The following is a 20062-nucleotide window of genomic DNA, read 5'->3' on the forward strand; positions in this document are numbered from 1 at the left end:
GTTTGTGTAACGGAGAGGAGAACGTTTTGGGCCTGCTGCTGCAGTGTGGACCGGAGCTGTGGGGGAAGTACTTTCTTTGCTTTACTTTCTTTGTACTGATTATTCACAGGTGAACACCTTCACTGGAGTTCCTGAAGGTCGGACGCAAACAGATGGAGGTTCGGTTTTCTGCGTCCTGTTGCTGTAAACTCACCGTCTGACCTTCACTGGCACACCTGTTAACTCACCGTGTGCCACCTCACGCCAAAACACAGACACGCGGCTGTGCGGTGACTTTGCAATGGGCTATTGGTGCTATTTGGGATCATTTTGTTGTAGCCGAAAAATACAAATATGTTCTAATGCATCATACGTGTTGCACAGGGGTCTCACACACACATCTTTCTGACTGGAAAACACACACTCACAGAGAGCGCATTGAGTGTGTGTGTGTTACTCAAGATCGAGTTTGATACTGGGTGGTTTCTTGGTCATTATTCTAGTAATGGATGCTCAGATGAAGTAATGCGATATAAAGTTTGATGTTTGTATTCTTCTTAAATACTAATCCAGCCCATGAAAAACACAAGTAGTGTATGCAGTCATAGAATAGGAGAGAAGAGAGGAGAGGAAAGTAGAAGTTAAGTGAAGCGGAAAGTCTTAGAGGACGTTTACTGGATTCCTGCACCTTTATCATCTCATAATATGTTAGTTTTGGATCCCAGTTTTTCTCCTCTAGTCTTTGTTACTACGCAGTTGTTGCAGACATCGCTGAATTATTTATATCAAAACTATATTTAAAAGTTTAAAAATGTCCCCCTGGAACAGTGAGGCTGTAAATGCTGATTTAAGCAAAGTTTGGACTTAATGTACGACTTCCAGACAGAACAGGAGTAAAAGTAAAGTCAGCTGGGGCTTTGAATAGTCCAGGAGTTCAAAAATGAGGCAATCATCTTTTTATAGCACACATTCTTCTTCCTTGTCAAACTGTGGTGATACATTACCCACAATGCCGTCCACCTGCTAGCAGTTTGGTCATATATTTGGGTGCGTCACGCTAGTGGCTGCTATTGTAGCGTCCAGTCTGCAGCAGACTACAGAGGCGTGCTAAGCTCACATCTGTCCGATTCTGCTCCCCAAAAATGGGTTTCATTTTAAAACTTGTCGTCTCCAAACCCACCCGAGGCTGACTCAAGTGACATCACCTGAGGACGGTCACTAGATTCGCACACGGCTCCCTCTGGAGGCACTAAAGGCTACATACTACTTTTCCCACCAATCCCCGTCTCCTAGAACTGCCGTTTGTAAATGACCAACTTATTTTCCTAATCTAATCATACCGGCAAATGTAAATCCTGGATTATGTCGCAGATATCGTTTCTTTGAGTGAATCAAACATTTTTGTGGAGTCGTACGGAGGTGGTCAGGGTCTGCATGATTAAGTTTGGGCGTTGAAAGCACTTTGGTTAATTATAGGAAAAGACATGTCAGTTATTTTGGCCAAAAATAAAATGAAAACAAATGAAATACGTATGGCATTAAATATGGAAATCACATTAAATACATTGCCAGTGAATATTTTATTGATATGTTCAATGTCGAACTTCCCAGGTGCATTAATTAACAACTTTTCCTCATTTTGTTGATAAAAAATAGGATTCAGCCGATGTGACGTTTCCCTCAAAATTAATTTTCAGTTGCAAATTTGTTATATCATTTGTATATCAACGTAATCGACAGAGACAGGGCTGTTTTCCACATATTATGCAGTAATACTCCCCAACACCTGGAAACAGACTGTGATGTGTGCGGGTGATTTCCTCCATATCTACTCCTTTAGCTTCCTGTATCCTCTGCCTTCCTGTGTTTCCCATACGTATCCACAGAAAGGATCTCGTCTCCGTGTCCTCTTGTAGAGGACAAGCTGTATGTGTGAATCACAGGGTATGAATATTTATTACCGATGCAAACAACTGTAATATCCCTGTAATACGTTTCCTGGCACAGAATACAGAGTAGTGCACAAAACCTCAGTGGCTCAGCGTGGTTATTATGGGATGTAGTGACACACTGTGTGGCTCCTTTAAAACTAAAAAAGACCCAAGCCTGACACCTGTTGGCGCCCCCTGTTTCAGTGATTCCACCTGTGCTCTTGAATGAGGCTGTAGGAGTGCAGAGTTCAGATGGAAAAAAGACAAACTCCCACCTATTGTGACAGTTCTGTCACTGTCTGCCCCCTTATTTTGGCTATAATAAATACCTGATTAACAAATGGAGTCGTCCTGTCCAGTTTTAAGCATGCAACTTGTGTAACCTTCACTGAAAGCTTAGACTAGACCCCAGTGATCATAAAAACTCCTGGGCCATCTTAAAGCTACCATTTATTTTGAAGATTTTGTTGTTGTGTTGATCTCCGTCTACTTGAACAGACAGAACGCCGATAGAATCCACTCTGCTGAAGGTACGTAACGATATTCTTCTCTCTTGTCTATTCTGCTTCTCGTGCCATTGTAGTCCCACTCTATCTCAGCATAGCATTTTACACAACCATGACATTCTGTTCAAACAGCTGGATTAAACTACAAAACTGCAACAATCGGTGTAAAATGGCTTACCTCTTACCAGAGAGAAAGAATTGCTCCCAGTAAATGTGGCATCCCCCATGGTTCAATTGCAGGACCACGAAGTTACTTGAGGTGTGTGACACAATTACATAGTTCACATAAGTTATGTCATTTAAATAACCCAACGTTTTCATTTCACACGGGAGGCAAACTCCTGTGTGAAAGTCCAGTGTCTCATTCCGCAGTCAGCTTAGCAACATCTAGTTTACTCCTTCAAAATAAATCACCGCACCTACATGGTTAGGTTTAGGAAAAGATTATGGTTTACAATGAAATAAGAACATCAGCAACAGAAGTGAGTCACAATGGCGCATGTGATATAATTACATTAAATTTACGTCACACGTTGACATTTTGTTTCACAGGGGAAACAAACCCCAGTGTCTCCTGGGTGAAAGCTCAGAGCAATGTACTTGGCCCATCTGCCGTCTGTCATATTTTACAGGCACATGAAGCCGTGTTCACAAACCACAAGCATTGTTTCTAACAGCGTTTATAAATGCCACATGGTGATATCAAATTGCATTAAAACTGCAATGGCAATGAAAACAAAGTTGAATTGTGACCCTTTTAGCTTTCCATACTTAGGCCCCTGTCTGCACAATTTGCACAATGTAGTAACAAATATTTGTGTTTTATTGGACACTTCATTGCATTTTAACAAGCCAGTCAGTTGTGTTGTGCGGGGCAGCGTCTATCAGCTTAGAACCACAGCCAAATTAAAGCTTTACCTCACAAGGACCTGGAAACGGTTATCCTTTCATCACCTCTTGGCTTAAATACTGTAATTCCCTTTAAATAGAGTTAACCCTTTCTATCCAGATACCAACCCATCTGCCTCGAAAGGAAAGCACGGAGGGTCAACTCATGTTGTCTTTTTTAATGTGCTATGAATAAAAGTGACCTGACACAGACTATAAAGTTTTAAAATAAAAAGTTTCACTTTATGAAAAAGAACAATAACAGCACATCTTCAGAGGGGAGAAAAGACGGTAGCACATCTGTTGATTCATGGCCTCTAACACCAAACAGTTTGTATTTCTTAGATCAAAATAATGTGATGCAGCAGGAGGCAAAAGCTCAAGAAAGTGTGTTTTGAATTTATATGAATTAAATCAAACGTATTTGGTGTTGAAGCACAGTATAATTTAGGTGTTGGGGAGATAAATGACAGGAACATAATAGAGTGGGTTTCTCTTTGGCGCATTAACATCCAATTGGTGAAGCTTTTGGAGTGACGTCTCACTGAACCAATCACAGTCTGGGTGTTGGTTTACAGCTCAATCGTTAACCTCAACGCCCTCTGTAAAGTGAGTGTAATTTAATTAAACAAAGCCGGAAGTAGACTGAATTTCATAATAAAACAAAACTGAAACCGTCAACGTATTGTGTTCATAGCACATCAGCGACACATTTTATTACACTTCATGGATTCGTCGTGTTCCTTATGTTTTGTTTTTTTTTTTTACACTAAAATGCCTAAATAAACAGACAGAAAGAATATCACATCCTACTCTTGTGCAGACTATATTTAAATGTACGTGTGTACCAAAGACAGTGTGTATAAACGAATCAAAGCTTTTATTTTGAAAGAACCAGACGGATTTACGTCTGGTCTTTTAAGTGGCTTGACTTCACCATTTCGACTCAGTTTCTTCCTGAACTTTTAAGCTTTTACGACTTTCATCTGATCTGAGAATTAAACCGACATGGGTGCTTGTTTGGCCCTGGGCTCCCTCGGCAGTTGTGTGAGTAAACATTTACCGGTTGTTGTGTTGCTGTCGGTTGTGCGTAGACTTAGTTTTTTTCTGGCAATTTCTGGAGAACTTGAACGTCAGCTTGCGTTGGGTTATTAAGTCAAGACAGCGGTGGCGTTACAGTATGATTTAACTTTCATGGGAAAGTACCGATAAAACCCCCTCTCTAATGGCTCATGTGACGTTTAATTTACCCTGAATAACATTAATTGAATACTTGAACTAAACCAGGTGACTCAGGAAGTGACATTACTCGTCTTGACGCTCTCCAGTGTGCTAACCGTCCTGGCGGAGATGGCGGAAAAACAAGCGACCAAAACATTTGAAGTTGACAAAGTTGTGCCGTTTTAACAAGTTAACCGTGTTAAAGTTAAACTAACCTTAAGACCGACAGGTGACATGTTCTAGCCTAACGACGCTTCGTGTGGTCGTAAAGTTGACGGGTTTTCTAAGGTGGCATTAAATTGCCATATTTCTGAATGGAGTTTGGTGGAAGAGCAGGAGCGTCTTCGTGTTGCCCTTTGACTTCATTTACTGCTCCCTCACAGGGTGACTGGTCTGCTAGTGTTTCTGAATCACCGCAGTTATTGACTAATATGTGTGATAATATCAGACCTGATCGATCTGCACGGTATTTTCTCAAAAGGCATCATTTCCGGGTTCCTTCTCCTTGGTTTCAGTCAGGATCGCATCACTAACCTGTGGAGCAGGGAGTCACTGCCGAGCTGCTCCATCTGATCCTTCCTGCCTTGGCTCAGACAGTAACTGCTCCTCTGGTTGTGTATTTACCCACATCAGACAACAAGAGATTTCAGGTCAGATTAAAAGAAAATGACAAACAAGACTTCCCTCCCATGCACCAAACAGGGGAAGGAAGAAGGGAGATGGAAGATGCAGGCACATCTAATATAGGTCATTTTGTTTTGACTTTTTCTGTGAATCCACTGAACATCTACGGTGTCAGGGGTTTGATACGAGTGCCTTGACAGTACTGAAGCCAAGACATTATTATTTTTAGGCCTTATTACTTTGAGAACTACAACCTGTTTTCTACAAATCCCATTTTTAATTTACTCCTAAGAAGCTCGGCAAACTTGGCAGTTTTCAGTTTTGATTCTCTGTGCTGCCAACACGTGTTGTTGGTTCGATGTCCAGTTCTAATATAGTTTTGTAAAAGTGAGCATGTAAAAGGTCGCTGTGTGCGCTCTGATTTGATAATATCTAATATCCAATGTTACCATTATGAGTTCTTTATAATCTTTTAGTAAATGTGGAATTTTGTTTTTGGTATTTGTGTCATCTTGACTGTTTTAGGATTGGAGTTCTTCTTAATAAGAGCTATTTGTTGCCATGGCAGTATATTCATAGGCCATTGTGAACCACAGAAACGGGACTCTTCTGGTCACAGCATCAGTGTTTACACCCTGGGCTTGTGTACTCTGGTGCATACTCGTATTTAGTGAAGGATGGCTGATCTCGGCTCCGGTCTCCGCCTCAGTGCTTCACTCACCTCTCAGCGGTCTGCATCTGAATCATGCAGGAATCCTCTGTGATCCCGTTCGCGGCGCCGGATGAGAAACGGAGGGAGGGAGAGATTTGTTATGATGGCGGCTCTAATCACAGGCCCGATTGCTGCCACTGTAAATCATTGTTTGCCTCTGCCTCGCTGGAGTCGTGCGGAGGATGGAGAAAGATGGTTGCCCTGACAGCAGACGCGGCGTTATGTGCTTTGTTTTTCCTCCCAACCTCTTTCATTGCAAGCCATGCATGCATTACCCTGATTATCCCTCACCCCAGAGCCTTGTCCCTGACTTTTCTAAAACATGAATCTGCATGAAGGCCCTGCTGATTCTCTCCCTCGTCCCTTCTTCTCCAGGCGTCCTGCTTGTGCGGCGCGGCCCCCTGCCTCCTGTCGTCATGCTGCCCGTCAACCTACAACTCCACCGTGAGCCGGCTGGCCTTCTCCTTCCTGCTGCTGCTCGGGACGATGGTGTCCGTCATTATGATCCTCCCAGGCATGGAGGAAAATCTTAAAAAGGTACATCAGATAAGAGAAGATGGCATCTAATTTAACGGTCCACACGGGGCTGTTACATCAGGCTCTTAAACTGTTGCATAAGGCCCAAGCATCATTACATGTTCGCACGTGTGCTGCCCTGTCCAATTTGAGAAGAAATAGGCAATTAATTCAAATTGGTTTTCGTGAGGCTGTAACCCAGCAACAGTGACACTGTGGAGCAGCTGCACAGGATGCTTGGATTATGTTTATTTTTTTTGCCATTAATTGGAAGAATCCTAAAGCTTTCTCCGTTTGACCTGACTGAATCCTTTCCTGTCCTCTGCCCATCCATTCTTTTGCGTGCTGTCAGATCCCAGGTTTCTGTGTGGGGGGCTCGACCATACCTGGCATAGAGAACAAGGTGAACTGTGACGTCATCGTCGGCTACAAGTCGGTGTACCGCATGTGCTTCGCCATGGCCTGCTTCTTCTTCCTCTTCTCCGTCATCATGATCCGAGTGCGCAGCAGCAAGGACCCCCGAGCCGCCATCCAAAATGGGTCCGTACTGAGGACCACAGTCCTTGTGTGGTGAAAGCATGCTGCCCTCTGGTGGCCAAACATGGGGACTGCTTGTTTTTGTTCTGGGACACAGACATACTTGTTCAGTACATACTCAGAATAACTTTGCTTTTGTCCTCTCAGTTTCTGGTTCTTTAAGTTCCTGGTGCTGGTCGGCATAACTGTGGGAGCTTTCTTCATTCCGGATGGCATTTTCAACACAGGTATGAATCCCGCACTGTCGTCGTGTCTGTGGAGGCCAAACAATGCAGTTGCACCAGACAAATCTAACATGGGACGGGTTTGATATGATGACTGACAGGGGAGCGATGTGGAGGCGTTCCCTAAACAACAAGATGGCTGCCGCTGATCTGCTACATTCTTTTGAATGCATGTTTTAGACAACACATGCAGGAGCACATGTTGTCTAGAAGAACTAACAACTGCTCTCACAGCTGTTGAAAGATGTGCTGACGTGCATCCCACAGGATTTAGTTTTTGGTCACATTTCGTTACCCTGATCGGTAGCAGGTCTGTCAGTTTGTGCGGAAAGGAACTCATTTGCATTTGCATATGCTCTGGTGACGCCAGGCTCACACACCCTGAAGACAAATAAGATACAGAATCCTGAGTCAAGATTAGCGAGTGATATTTAACCTCAGTACTGTAGTTGTCCACTGTGATGCTGGTAGTTCCTAAAATAGCTAAACATCATTACTCGTACAACCTGATCTGGTCAGTCTCATACCGAGGGTCTCCTTCTGTGTCTCCATCCTCTCCTTCTCTCAGTGTGGTATTACTTTGGTGTGGTGGGCTCCTTCATCTTCATCATCATCCAGCTCATCCTGCTGGTGGACTTCGCCCATTCCTGGAACCAGTCGTGGCTGGAGAAGGCAGAGGAAGGAAACACCAGGTGCTGGTTTGCAGGTAGACACGTCAGTCCCCTTTTAAAGCCTTTTTAAGTGCCAGTGTGAAACGCAGGGTTTCATGTGACTGACTGACTTTTACTCCTGGCTCACGTGTTCCTTCACAGCTCTGCTGTCCTTCACTATCGTCCACTACGCCTTGGCTTTCACTGCTGTCGTGCTCTTCTACGTGTTTTACACCCAGCCTGACGCCTGCACAGAGCACAAGGTCTTCATCAGCCTCAACCTGATATTCTGCATCATCGTGTCCATCGTGGCCATTCTGCCCAAAGTGCAGGTAACGTAGAGACTCCAGGAGACTGATGGTAAAATGTGTTTCTTCCTTCATAATTAATACTCTACCAACGACTGTCTGTCTCCTCTGTGAGCGACTGATAACATGACCTGAGCGATGAAGAGAGGTTTGTCTTACTGGCACTGGGTTTGTTTTGTGACTGGTCCCCTGCCACGTCTCCACAGGAGGCTCAGCCCAGCTCGGGCCTGCTGCAGGCCTCCCTCATCTCCCTCTACACCATGTACGTCACCTGGTCGGCAATGACCAACAACCCCAGTAAGTCCGCTGAATCTGCGTCAACCGCATTTTATTCACGAATAAAGAATTGTGTCGCTAGTTGTCGCCTGCTGACATTGTTTTCCGTGTTTCCGACCCTCAGACCGGCAGTGTAACCCCAGTCTGCTGAGTCTGGTCCAGCCCAGCAGTCCGACTCCACCGCCAGGACCTGCTCCTCCCACTCCAGCCCCCTCAGACGTCCAGTGGTGGGATGCGCAGGGCATCGTGGGATTGATCATCTTCCTGTTCTGTACACTTTACGCCAGGTATTCTACCGGCAGTCTCGTCTTGGGGTTTCATGTCGTCGTGATTTGATTTGATTTGACTGTAGACGGTTAAGTTCTGCACACATTACTGACAGCATGTCACGTGTTCTTCTGTCTTAAGAAAAGCCCCCAAACGAACACGCTGGAAGCTCAATATTTCGTGACGAGAAGTTAAAGTTGACGTCGTGTTTGAAAGCAGCTTGAGCGTTAATCTTTGCACCCAGAGAGTTTTACAGGCGGCGAGGTCCAAAAGTCTGAGACCACTTTGAAAGTCTCTTATATTAGTGGTGTTGACCACCTCCTTAGTGCAAAGAGTGCAGCCAACCAGAGCATAGAGACGGTCCGTCAGCAGACCTGAACATTCAGACAGAGCCCGGAAACACACGTCCACGTATGACAAGATGGCCTCCTGTGCCCCACAGCATCCGCTCGTCCAACAACACCCAGGTGAACAAGCTGATGCAGACGGAGGAGGGCACAGGTCTGACCGTCGCCGAAGAGGACGCCACAGGGGAGGACGGCGTCCGACGGGCCGTGGACAACGAAGAGGAGGGAGTGACCTACAGCTACTCCTTCTTCCACTTCAGCCTCTTTCTGGCCTCCCTCTACATCATGATGACCCTCACCAACTGGTACAGGTGAGTATCCGCTCTCCGCTGTTTGCGGCTCGTCCTTCAGACGGGCCGACCGTCTCACAACGTCTGCCTGACTTGGCTCTAGGCCCGACTCCAACTACCTGACCATGCAGAGCAGCATGCCGGCCGTGTGGGTGAAGATCTGCTCCAGCTGGCTCGGCCTGGCCCTCTACCTGTGGACCCTGGTGGCCCCGCTGGTGCTCCCCGACAGAGACTTCAATTAAAGAAAAACAAAACGACAAAGTCTGTCAACATGCTATTTGCACCCCCATGAAAGGTAGCTGATGAGAATGCTCCGCTTTGATTGTCTGATTTGATCGCAGCTCCACGTTTAAAACCGGAAAATGAAAAGGTGACGTGCTTTGATTCGGAGCTGGAGTTGAAATTTTTCAGCCTTGCAGAAGAGGTTTGGGGTGAGCTTTAATCCCACCGTCCAGCTTTTCCTCCTCAGGTCACTGTCTCTGTTTTTCCTACATTGCTACAGATATTCTAATAGAGAGCACTACATGCTTTTTATAGGGCAAAACCAAATGAAACTTCATGTCAGTCTGCGGGGAACTGATGACTTTCTTCCACTACATTTACGGTCACCTGTCATCCTCTTACCATTCCCTTTTTAATCAGTTTGTTTTCATGGAAGGGTTTTGTCCACATTTTAGAGGCTCACTTTATTCTAGACGTGTATTTTTATTGCACAGCTTTGTTCCAACAGCTAGTTTTATATCAAGTGCCTTATTATATCTTGCACACAAGTTATTCAGAGGGACCAATTTTTGATACCTTTTTTTTTAATTCTTTTTTTTTAATGATCGTTTTCAGCGTTTGGTTGCCTCCACAATATGCTGTATGTTCACTTTCTGTCATAATGAATAAAGCTGGAGTTCTCTGTCTTTAGTCAGAGCGTCAGCAGCATTTCTGTCCAGCAGGCGGGGCTGTCGCTCATCGAATCAGACTGTCTCTATTGTCTCTAGGAGACGTGCTGGCTGTCGTCACGTGGAGCTGATCTGTTCATATGTGGCGTAACATTCTACCCCTGGATGATGACGAGCTCTGTTTTTTTTACACAGTAGTTCTTCACAAACAGCAAACACGGTGTCATCAAATCTGGTCAGCAGGGATTTCCAAATGCTTCTGCCCCCCCCCCCTTTAATCGCATGAGCCTGCTAAAATGTGATTTACTGTGTTCCCTCGATGCAGGATTCCCCAGTGCAACACACACACACACACACACGTACGTAGACATACTTGGCAAGTAATGTGCTTTTCCCCTCCATCACAAGATCAGCATGAGCAGGGGGGCGAACACAACACTTCATTATACCTCACAATATACATTCAAGGCTTGTGGTGGGAGGAACGACAAACAGAAGCCTCTGAAGCTGCGTTTGGACACATGGGGACAAATCTCAGTAACTTTACTGTGGACATTTCTACCCACATCTCCATGCTCTAATATTCCCTTAAACATGGGAAACCCTCTGTGGCTGCTTCTTTTTATTCTCTTATTTAAAAAAAAAAAAACACTTTACAGGCATTGTTGGCCATTAAAGCACAGCCAGGTAGATAAACTGACCGTACATGCGGCAGTTATGTTTTTGCTGTTGTTTCCACCGTGTGGCCAAAGGGACACCCAAACCATCAGCCCTCCACCAAACTTTACACGAGGCATTATGCATTCTGGTATGCAGCGCTCTCCTGGCACCTGCCAAACCCAGATTCATCCATCAGATTCCAGATCGATCAGTCCAAAGACCACGTCTCCACTACTCCAGAGTCCAGTTGCGGCGTGCTTTCCACCTCTCCCGCTGGTGCCTGGCATTGTTCGTGGTGATGTGAGGCTTCTGGGCAGCCTCTCGGTCGTGGAAACACATTCCATGAAGCCCACGGAGACACAGTTCAGGTGCTGATGTTGCTTCCAGAGACAGTTTGGAGCTTGCTGGCCCCGTTCTTGTGACTGCGTGGTCGACCGCTTTGTGGCAAAGGTGGCGTCCTCTGACAGTGCCATGTTTAAAGTCCCTGAGCTCTTTATGGCCCGTTCCAAATTCTAAATGTTTGTCAATGGAGCTTTAATGATGACGTGTCGGGCTTTATGCACCTGTTTGTAAGGGATGTGGCTGAAAGACCCAAACTCAGCAATTAGCAGGAGCGTCCACACAATACTCACATAAACCATACTCATGTAAAGGAGAAATTGTCATACTCAAAGCAGCAGAGGCTCTAACCTAAACCAAAATAATCTTGTAGTCCTCTTGCAGTACTTGTAGTCTTCAGACCCAACCAGCACTCACTCCCTCACTTGAGAACATTTATCAGACTTCACACAGCTCCCTCTGGACGACGAAAGGCTTTGTGCAACTTTTTCACACACAGAGTAGGTCTCCCCAACGTCCATCAACCGATATTGACGTGTATAATTGGTGGAATTCCCCTTTAATCCCTCCTGCAAAGCCCCAGTTAGCTCCACTGGCAGTGAGCACAACACTGACCTGTTTGAGAAGTTAAGATTGTGGACAGCCGTCCAGAGGGCTGGAAGCAGACTGCCTCAGAGCTCCAAACGACCAAACTGATCTATCAGCTGTTCAGACATGTTTTTGTAGTTGTTTGCACTATATGGCCAAAAGTCAGTGGACGCCTGTACGAGCTTGTTGAACATCCCCTGCTAAAACCATCAGCATCATGGTGGAGCTGGCTAGAACAGCCGTCACTCTTCCACACGACTGTGGAGTGTGTCTGAGGGAAAATGTGCCCATTCAGCCAAAAGAGCATTTGTGAGGTCAGGTGCTGATGTTGGGAGAGGAGGCCCGACTCTCATAGGTGTTCAGTGGGGCTGAGATCAGGCTCCACCACACCAAACTGGTCTGACCACGACTTTTATGAACAACTGGCTAAAACGTCTTCTCATCTAAGCACAAGTGAAACGGGCTGGATTGGAATCGGAGCACAACCGGACACCTTGGAGACCCACGGTGGACACAGGTGTGTGCTCAGATCACCATAAAACCAGGCGTGAACGGGGTCTTAAAGTCCAGCTGAAATCACAGCTAGTCACCTCTGTTTGTAGTCCAAATAACGTCTAACGTTGTTGGTTTGTTTTTATTTCCACTTCTAAATAGACGGATACGTCTCTGATGGGTTTTTTTTCAGAGCACTACAAAGGACGAGTGATCTACACAGCAGACATCCGTGCTGAACCAAGCAGAGAAAATGCAAATGCCATAGTCATAAATACATGTATAATGTTGTAAAGCTTCCAGCGTCGGTGAGGAAACAGGCTGGATAGCTGAATAAGAAGGCCTGATGGAACAGTCCAGTTTGATCTTTCTTCCCTTGTCATCACAGAGGAACTTTAAAGGCAGCTGACAGCTTTGTTGACTCACACGGCGCCAAGCAGCTCATTTAGCACCGTGATGTCCCACTTTGTCTCTGGACAAGTGAAGCCCGCTCACGTTCCACTGAACATTTGGTGGCTCGTGACATTTGACCGCTCTGAACAGTAGCCACGCTGAAGCTGGGATGTGACCCACATTGTTGTGGGTGGCGGTGATGGCGGTGGTCCCCCACCCCACCCCCCCCCCGGCCCAGCTGTGAGCAGCAGGCTGATCTAATTCTCTTATGTAACGCTGAAGGAGGCTCTGATCAGTTGCATAAGCCAGTTGTAGGATCACGCTCTGTGACTGTTGTGGTTTTGGTGTTCTGGGCCCTGCCCTGAGGGGGGAGTGGGGGGACCGTCGCCATCACCATCATCAACAGCAGCCACACCCCTCCTCCTCTGGGGGCTCTGAGCACCTGGCAGCCAGGTAGAAAAACAAGCTAAATGGAGCCCTGTAGGTTTGTGGAGGTCATTAGACGCTCTTGTTGCCGCAGGTCTGAGGACTAAGTGATGTCAGGAGACGGAGCACGTCCCTGAAATGTGATGATGGGGGGGAGGGGGGGTATGTCACATTTAAAACTTCAATATTCAAATCAATAAAAGAAATGATAGACTCAAATATTTGTTGAATAATTAATGATAGTGATGATAGCTGATAATGAGCCCGCATTAAGAATGAGATCATGTTTGGCTGATTTTAAAAAAAAAAAAAGAAAAAGTGATTCATCTTGTTTTGTGTGTTGTTTGGTCACCTGATGCTCTGAGTGATGTTTAAGAGACTTTAAAACCTGTTCGAGTCTTACTGCCCCCACTTGTATTTTTTTTTATTTGTATTGTTGCTGTAAGGGGGCGGGGTATCGCGGTAGTGCGCGTGAGTCTTGGGCAGGCGTGAGAGTCTCGCTCCAGCTGTGGCGGGATGTTGGCAGCGTCAAGGTAGCCGGAGTGAGCCGCGTCCAAACCGGAACTCGGCTCTGATTCTCTTCATAATAATTAGGCTGAAAGGTGACAGCTGACTTTTTATTATTTATTATTTTTTATTAACACACCTGCTTTATTAATTTTCACATGGTTCGTGGCATTATATCTCTTGTTGTCTCCGGAAATGCTGTTTTCTGTGTACCTCACACTCACAGTGGTGATGGCAAATTGCAGCATCAACTTTCAGGAGGATTGATCCCGTCCCGTCCTGCCCCCCCGTCCCGCCCACCCCCACCCCCCTGGACCTGGTGGGGGTGTGATCAGCTGCCTGTGTGGGACAGCATGACCTGTATGCTGCCAGGTTAGTGAGCCAGATACCAGCAGCGGGAGGTGTTACAATAAATTAGCATAATTACTATTATCTGATGCACTGTACGAGGTGTTGCTGAAGATCAAGTTTGCTAAAGTGAAACAGGGCGTTTCCGGTCTGAAATGCAAGCTTTGGCTATCAAACCCCTTCCTTTTTAAGTGTGCAGCTCTAATTGAAAACAGTTGAATGTGGTTGTATTTACAGCAGAAGTTAAAGCCACTTATAAGTTTACACGGGGACTCGAGGGCAGTCATGGCATCTTTTGCTTCAGGGTTGTGTATTTTGGTCAACGCCCCAAAGCTCGTACCTTTCTTGCTTTTATTTTGAAGGCCTCGTTCGAGGACTTCCTGTGCCGCCTTGGCGCGCCTCCGCTGACTTGACGCATCTCGTGAAGCCGTGGCCGCACCGCAGAGAAGTGAAGTTGAGCATCCTGCAGGTAACGTAAGCTCCTCCATGGTGTCGGACTGCTGGGCTCATTAGCATGCATTTGGTAGCCCTGTTTTAGTGTAACATTTCACCAGGCGTGGGGGGGTGAGGGGGGTGTTATTATCCAGTATGTTATTCATGTCGCTATTTGTTCGGAATGGTTAGATAAAGGCAGCTCAGGCTACGATGGACAGCTAAGGTGGAGCTGAGCCGGGGGTCTGTCCGCTTTGTGGGGTGTTTTTGGCTAACATGTCGGAGGGGTGTGAGGCTACCTGAAGTGGTCCTGGGCTAGCCCAGTCCCCAAACTGGCTCCATTCATTGTCTGGGAGAGGGAGGAGGAGGTGGGGAGCTGCGGCAAGTCAGCCACAATTGGACGTAACGAGACAGGAAGTGCAGTGATTTCAGAAATAAACGCACTGAATTTGTCCCTGAATGCAGCGCGTAGCTGGTCCCGTAAAACAGCCGAGGTGGTGTTAAAATACACGTCAGTAACTGTGAAGCGGACAACACGGAGCGGATCTAGTGCAGACACACTGGCACGAGGAGAGCGGCTTAGGTTCGTGAAGAGGTTTTATTTTGAAAACGCCGTATTCGGAGGCTTTGCTGTGTTCCTGTTAGCTTGACGCTGGTTGTAGCAGCAGGGCTGCATGGCTCGGCTCTGTGGCACTACGTCAAAAAACTGGAGTAATCTGCCTTTACGATGCCAAGATGTGCACTTCATCGATGTTACTGTTGCTGCTGTAACTCAGCGGTGCGGAAGTATTAGGTCTCATATAAGTGCAGCAACCGCCAGTCACACCATTTTAAAATCCCCCAAATAAGAGTGTGTGTGTGTGTGTGTGTGTGTGTGTGTGTGTGTGTGTGTGTGTGTGTGTGTGTGTGTGTGTCACCTTCGGTCATGGCTTTTAGTTATTGGCTCTGTCATTCGGCAGCGCGGGGCTACATCACCGCTATGCGCCCCGTTTCTAGCAAACCAGCCTCCATTCAAAAAATCGGACACTTTGATATATTTTATTAATTCGTCTGTAAGCGCGCATGTCCGGTATGAGCATGACGTTTTCTAAATTATCCTCTTTCTTTTTTTTTTTTTTTTTTGGCAAATGTATATTATCCACCCAACCAGCTTGCATTAATTCCCCCAATTTTCCTCAGTCCAACCCCCCCACTCTCCTCTTCTATTTTAGTGGGAGGTCATTGTGAGAACCAGTGGCCACATTTACTGAATTTGTGAATGCCGAATGTTCAAAAACCCTTGAAAAATTGTGGTAAAATACCATCGGTGTTCTGTAATGTAAACATCTCGCGGAGAAGAGTGATTAGACTAAAATGTGTGATTATTTGAACGGGGTTTGGCGTCGGCGTCTCCCACATGCAAGAGAAAACGAAAGCCATCGGACTCGCTGCTCTGCATAACCTGCTTGCAAGGAATCCAACATGACATCATGCGCGAGAACAAACAGTAGAAACAGATCGGGGCGGATTTTTTTTTTTTTTTTTTTCTTTTTCAAATCGCCAATAATATTACATAATCACGACTGAGCTTCAATTGCTGGGCTGATTTGGATGTCAGTGTGGTGGCCGAGTGGATAAGCTTTAAGGTCCCATGTTCCAGTGGATTCCGCCAACCCCCGTGGTTTCTCTATTTCTGTCCCCTGTAGAAATAAAAGGAATATCCATGAGGATGTGCCTACAGAATGACCCAGAGTGCTGATGGGGCTCTGCAGCCCCAAAGCACTCCTCTCTGCTGTGGTGCTGCTGGATTAGAGGGCATCTGAGGACAGCTGTGTCTGTGCAACACTGCTCTGCTGCACAACACTTGATACAACAAGGCATCTTTTCATTTCCTGCATGTGAATGCGATCGCTTTATCATAAGATTTAGACCAAGCTAATTCTGTCCTGGGCGTAGGCAGGCTTTTGTTGTTCTGATCAGTTCTCTGCTGTCATCACGCTACCTGCTGCCAGGAGGCTGCAAGGGCTGATGACATTCATCATCCGTTAATCTATTGGTTATTAAGTCCATAAAATGTAGAATGTAAAAGCCACAATGTACCCGAGGTGAGCTCTTCAGTTTCCCAGTCAGCAGTAAAGACAGAAAGCAAATCCTCACACTGGGCTGATGAGTATTCCACATATTTCCCTTGATACATGTTAAATGATTAAAATATATAATTCCAATAAAAAAAATCACCAGAAATGTGATTATTGGATGTGAGAGAAGTTTTGATGGGTTGTTTTAGGCTTGCTTAATGTAACCCACAGCTGGTGTCAGTGAACACAGCACCACATGTTTTATATATATATATGTTACATATTCTCATTTCCTGTTCATATGAAGTGCAACATGCTGATGGGAAGGAACAGCACATCACTGTTGTCATAACATGATACCAACTTATGTTCTAATGAGAAAAGTTAGGTCAGTTTTATAAAGCAACGGCAAGGTTTGTGATATAAAGTGACATGTTGTTGTTCAAAGATCTCCTTTGTGAGAAAATGTCTCATAAATTGGTGCATGATTTGGTCGGACGTGACAAGGATCTTAGTTATAGAAGTTAATTGCTACACTGTAACATCTCAGACAAACAGGTGACATAATGACTCGGGCTGCGTCGTCACTGTTTTTACAGAAAACAGTGAAGTCTCAGTGTTTTTACAGTGAAGTCTGTTTTTACAGTAAAGTCTTAGTGTTTCTACAGTGAAGTATCAGTGTTTTTACAGTAAAGTCTCAGTGTTTTTACAGTAAAGTCTGTTTTTACAGTGAAGTCTCAGTGTTTTTACAGTAAAGTCTGTTTTTACAGTGAAGTCTCAGTGTTTTTACAGTAAAGTCTGTTTTTACAGTGAAGTCTCAGTGTTTTTACAGTGAAGTCTCAGCATTTTTACAGTGAAGTCTGTTTTTACAGTGAAGTCTCAGCGTTTTTACAGTGAAGTCTGTTTTTACAGTGAAGTCTCAGTGTTTTTACAGTGAAGTCTTAGTGTTTCTACAGTGAAGTCTGTTTTTACAGTGAAGTCTGTTTTTACAGTGAAGTCTGTTTTTACAGTAAAGTCTCAGAGTTTTTACAGTGAAGTCTGTTTTTACAGTAAAGTCTCAGCGTTTTTACAGTGAAGTCTGTTTTTACAGTAAAGTCTCAGCGTTTTTACAGTAAAGTCTCAGCGTTTTTACAGTAAAGTCTGTTTTTACAGTAAAGTCTGTTTTTACAGTAAAGTCTTAGTGTTTCTACAGTAAAGTCTGTTTTTACATTGAAGTGTCAGTGTTTTTACAGTAAAGCCTCAGTGTTTTTACAGTAAAGCGTCAGTGTTTTTACAGTAAAGCGTCAGTGTTTTTACAGTAAAGTGTCAGTGTTTTTACAGTAAAGTCTGTTTTTACAGTAAGGTCTTAGTGTTTCTACAGTAAAGCCTCAGTGTTTTTACAGTAAAGCCTCAGTGTTTGTACAGTTAAGTGCAGCACTCTCATTCTGTAACTAGGACCCCAGGCCTCCTCCCTGTCTGTGTGTCATGCCGTCCTGCTGTCTCACGCCGGAGTGAACGAGTCACATTTTTGCCATTCTTCTGTCCGGCCGCGTCCTCGACAGGGAATTTCTTTCCTCAAAGGCTCCATGGAAAAGCCAGCGGCGTGTGACTGTGGTTGCTTATTATCATTTTTCCTTCCCCTGGAGTCGTCCTTCACCTCAGGAAGGATGCACAGGGGACATAACAATCCTCTGCCGTGTGTTCCAGCAGTCGTCTTTGAATGCGTGTACCTGCATCAATCACTCACCCAGATGATGAGCAGGAGGCAGCTCCTGTCTTGAGACTTGAAACGTTGACCTTGTGTCTTTTCAAAGCACAGCACAACATTTCTGAAACCGAACAGACTCCATGTGTCATAAATCTGCCTGTTGTACTTTGTATATACACACGTTTAAAGGAGCACTCCACTGATTTCACACATCGTATTGGTCATTTCATACCCAGGTAGCGCTACATATTGTGGTACAGCACATTCTCTGTACATTCACACGAGGCTCGCTCAGGTGGTAAAACAGGTGGATGCTGTTTGAGGTTGTTAGGGTGGTGGTGGTGGTGGGGGGGCAGTCTGTGGCATAATTTGCAAAATACATTTTTCCGGTCCGTGTCAGACTTTTCATACCCAAAGCACATCCATGCGACAGAAGCAGCCCCTCTGTTAGGCCCCAGCTCCTCGTTTTGCTTTGGCTGGGTGGACTCCTCATGTTTTGAAGTATCCCGCCCTGTCATGGTTTCTCTCTTCCATGTCTGCGCTGCCTTCACGCAAAGTCCCCGCCTGCATCCGTGTCGCGTGGAGGAAACGCTGCCCCAACGACGAAAAACATCACCGCAAAGAGAGCGATTAGTGATGCAACGAAATGAACGGATGAGTATAAAATAAAACAATGGACGTCTTTCTATCCCAATATATCGTCATATCAGCTGCTTTTATACACAGAAGCCCTTACCAAGCTGTGGACATGTTCTCCAGTGTGTCAGGCACAATCGAAAGCATCACCACTGGCCATTGGCGACACTGTAGTTCCTGTGAGTTTGTTCAGGGACAGTAGGGACAGAGTTGCCTCTATCAGTACTGATGTTTGGGAGAATAATGTCCTCACTGTGGCACTGATAGGCCTGAAGCCCAAACGGCTTTCACCGTGTTTGCTACCACAGCCAGAATTGTGTGTGTGTGTGTGTTTCTTGACACTGGACATGAGCTGCACGGCTCAAAAGCGTTAACCCTGCCGGCTCCTGACACATACAGTGGTGGTATGGTAAACATTTCCGCGGCGTGCAGAGTCTCAGAGTGTGTCCTGAAGTCCCACGGCGTGCTGTTGCATTATGAAATGGCTTACGCTCTCGGTTTTTGCCAGAGCCCCGTCAAAGGTCCCTCTGTTCAGCCAAGGGCAGCAGCGCCGGAGAGGACAACATTGATATTCATGCGGCTCGTTCTTATGGAGTCACCAGTGGGCGCCTCATCCCTCAAATGTCAGTCATTACAGTGTCCTTGGTAGCAGGTGAAATGTGAGGGCACTTGTATCTCTAGAGCTTCGCTGATGTTGTCCGTATCACTCCTCCAGGCACTTAGCGAGGGCAGAAAACGCCAAGTGGACGTACAGTGTGAACCTTAGTGAAACATAAAGGGAACAGTCTTCCAGGCGAGGGACTGAAAATATATTTACCCAGGAGGTGATGGGAAATCATCCTCATAACTCCTCTAAGTAGAATGTATGGAAGAAAAACGGATTAATTTTATTCCATCATTATCGTACTGCACACATATTAGGGCAGAGTGTCCTTACTTTGAAGATTTATCTTACTCTAGTTTCAGCGTGATGCCACAAATGGATTTTTCTGCAGTATCTCAGAGGGGTCGCTGGCTTCGGCGCTGTGCTCGTCTGAGGCCCTCCGACGCTGGGGCTGAAGAGCACGATCCCAACGACTTTGTACCATTCAGTCGTGTACCATGACAATCCAACAGTCAGACAGCGACTAGTCGGCTGTTCGGAGGTGAGGCAGTAGCTCTCCTTCCTCTACCTCCATCATTTGTGGTGTTTAAAACACATGCAACAGCACCTCTGTGTGTGAAGACGGTCAGTCAGAGAGCGTGCACAGCCGGTCTGGATGTGTGTGAGCATCCCTGAGAAGCCAGATGTGGACACGGCAGCATTAATTCTGAGCGTCCACCACAGCTTC

General features: G+C 45.7%; 1 protein-coding gene across 1 annotated transcript; it reads left to right on the forward strand.

The window, feature by feature from the left end:
* The first annotated feature begins 4248 nt into the window (after positions 1 to 4248).
* serinc2 (serine incorporator 2) lies at positions 4249 to 10188 on the forward strand. Its single transcript, XM_070846312.1, has 10 exons — positions 4249 to 4351; positions 6237 to 6398; positions 6730 to 6917; positions 7062 to 7141; positions 7707 to 7844; positions 7951 to 8120; positions 8303 to 8393; positions 8497 to 8659; positions 9082 to 9297; positions 9380 to 10188. Exons 1-10 carry the CDS (start codon positions 4313 to 4315, stop codon positions 9516 to 9518), a joined length of 1386 nt encoding a protein of 461 aa, XP_070702413.1. The 5' UTR covers positions 4249 to 4312; the 3' UTR covers positions 9519 to 10188.
* The last annotated feature ends 9874 nt before the right edge of the window (positions 10189 to 20062 follow it).

Source organism: Pempheris klunzingeri, chromosome 16 (assembly GCF_042242105.1).
Source record: "Pempheris klunzingeri isolate RE-2024b chromosome 16, fPemKlu1.hap1, whole genome shotgun sequence".
In the NCBI taxonomy this organism is placed as follows: domain Eukaryota; kingdom Metazoa; phylum Chordata; class Actinopteri; order Acropomatiformes; family Pempheridae; genus Pempheris; species Pempheris klunzingeri.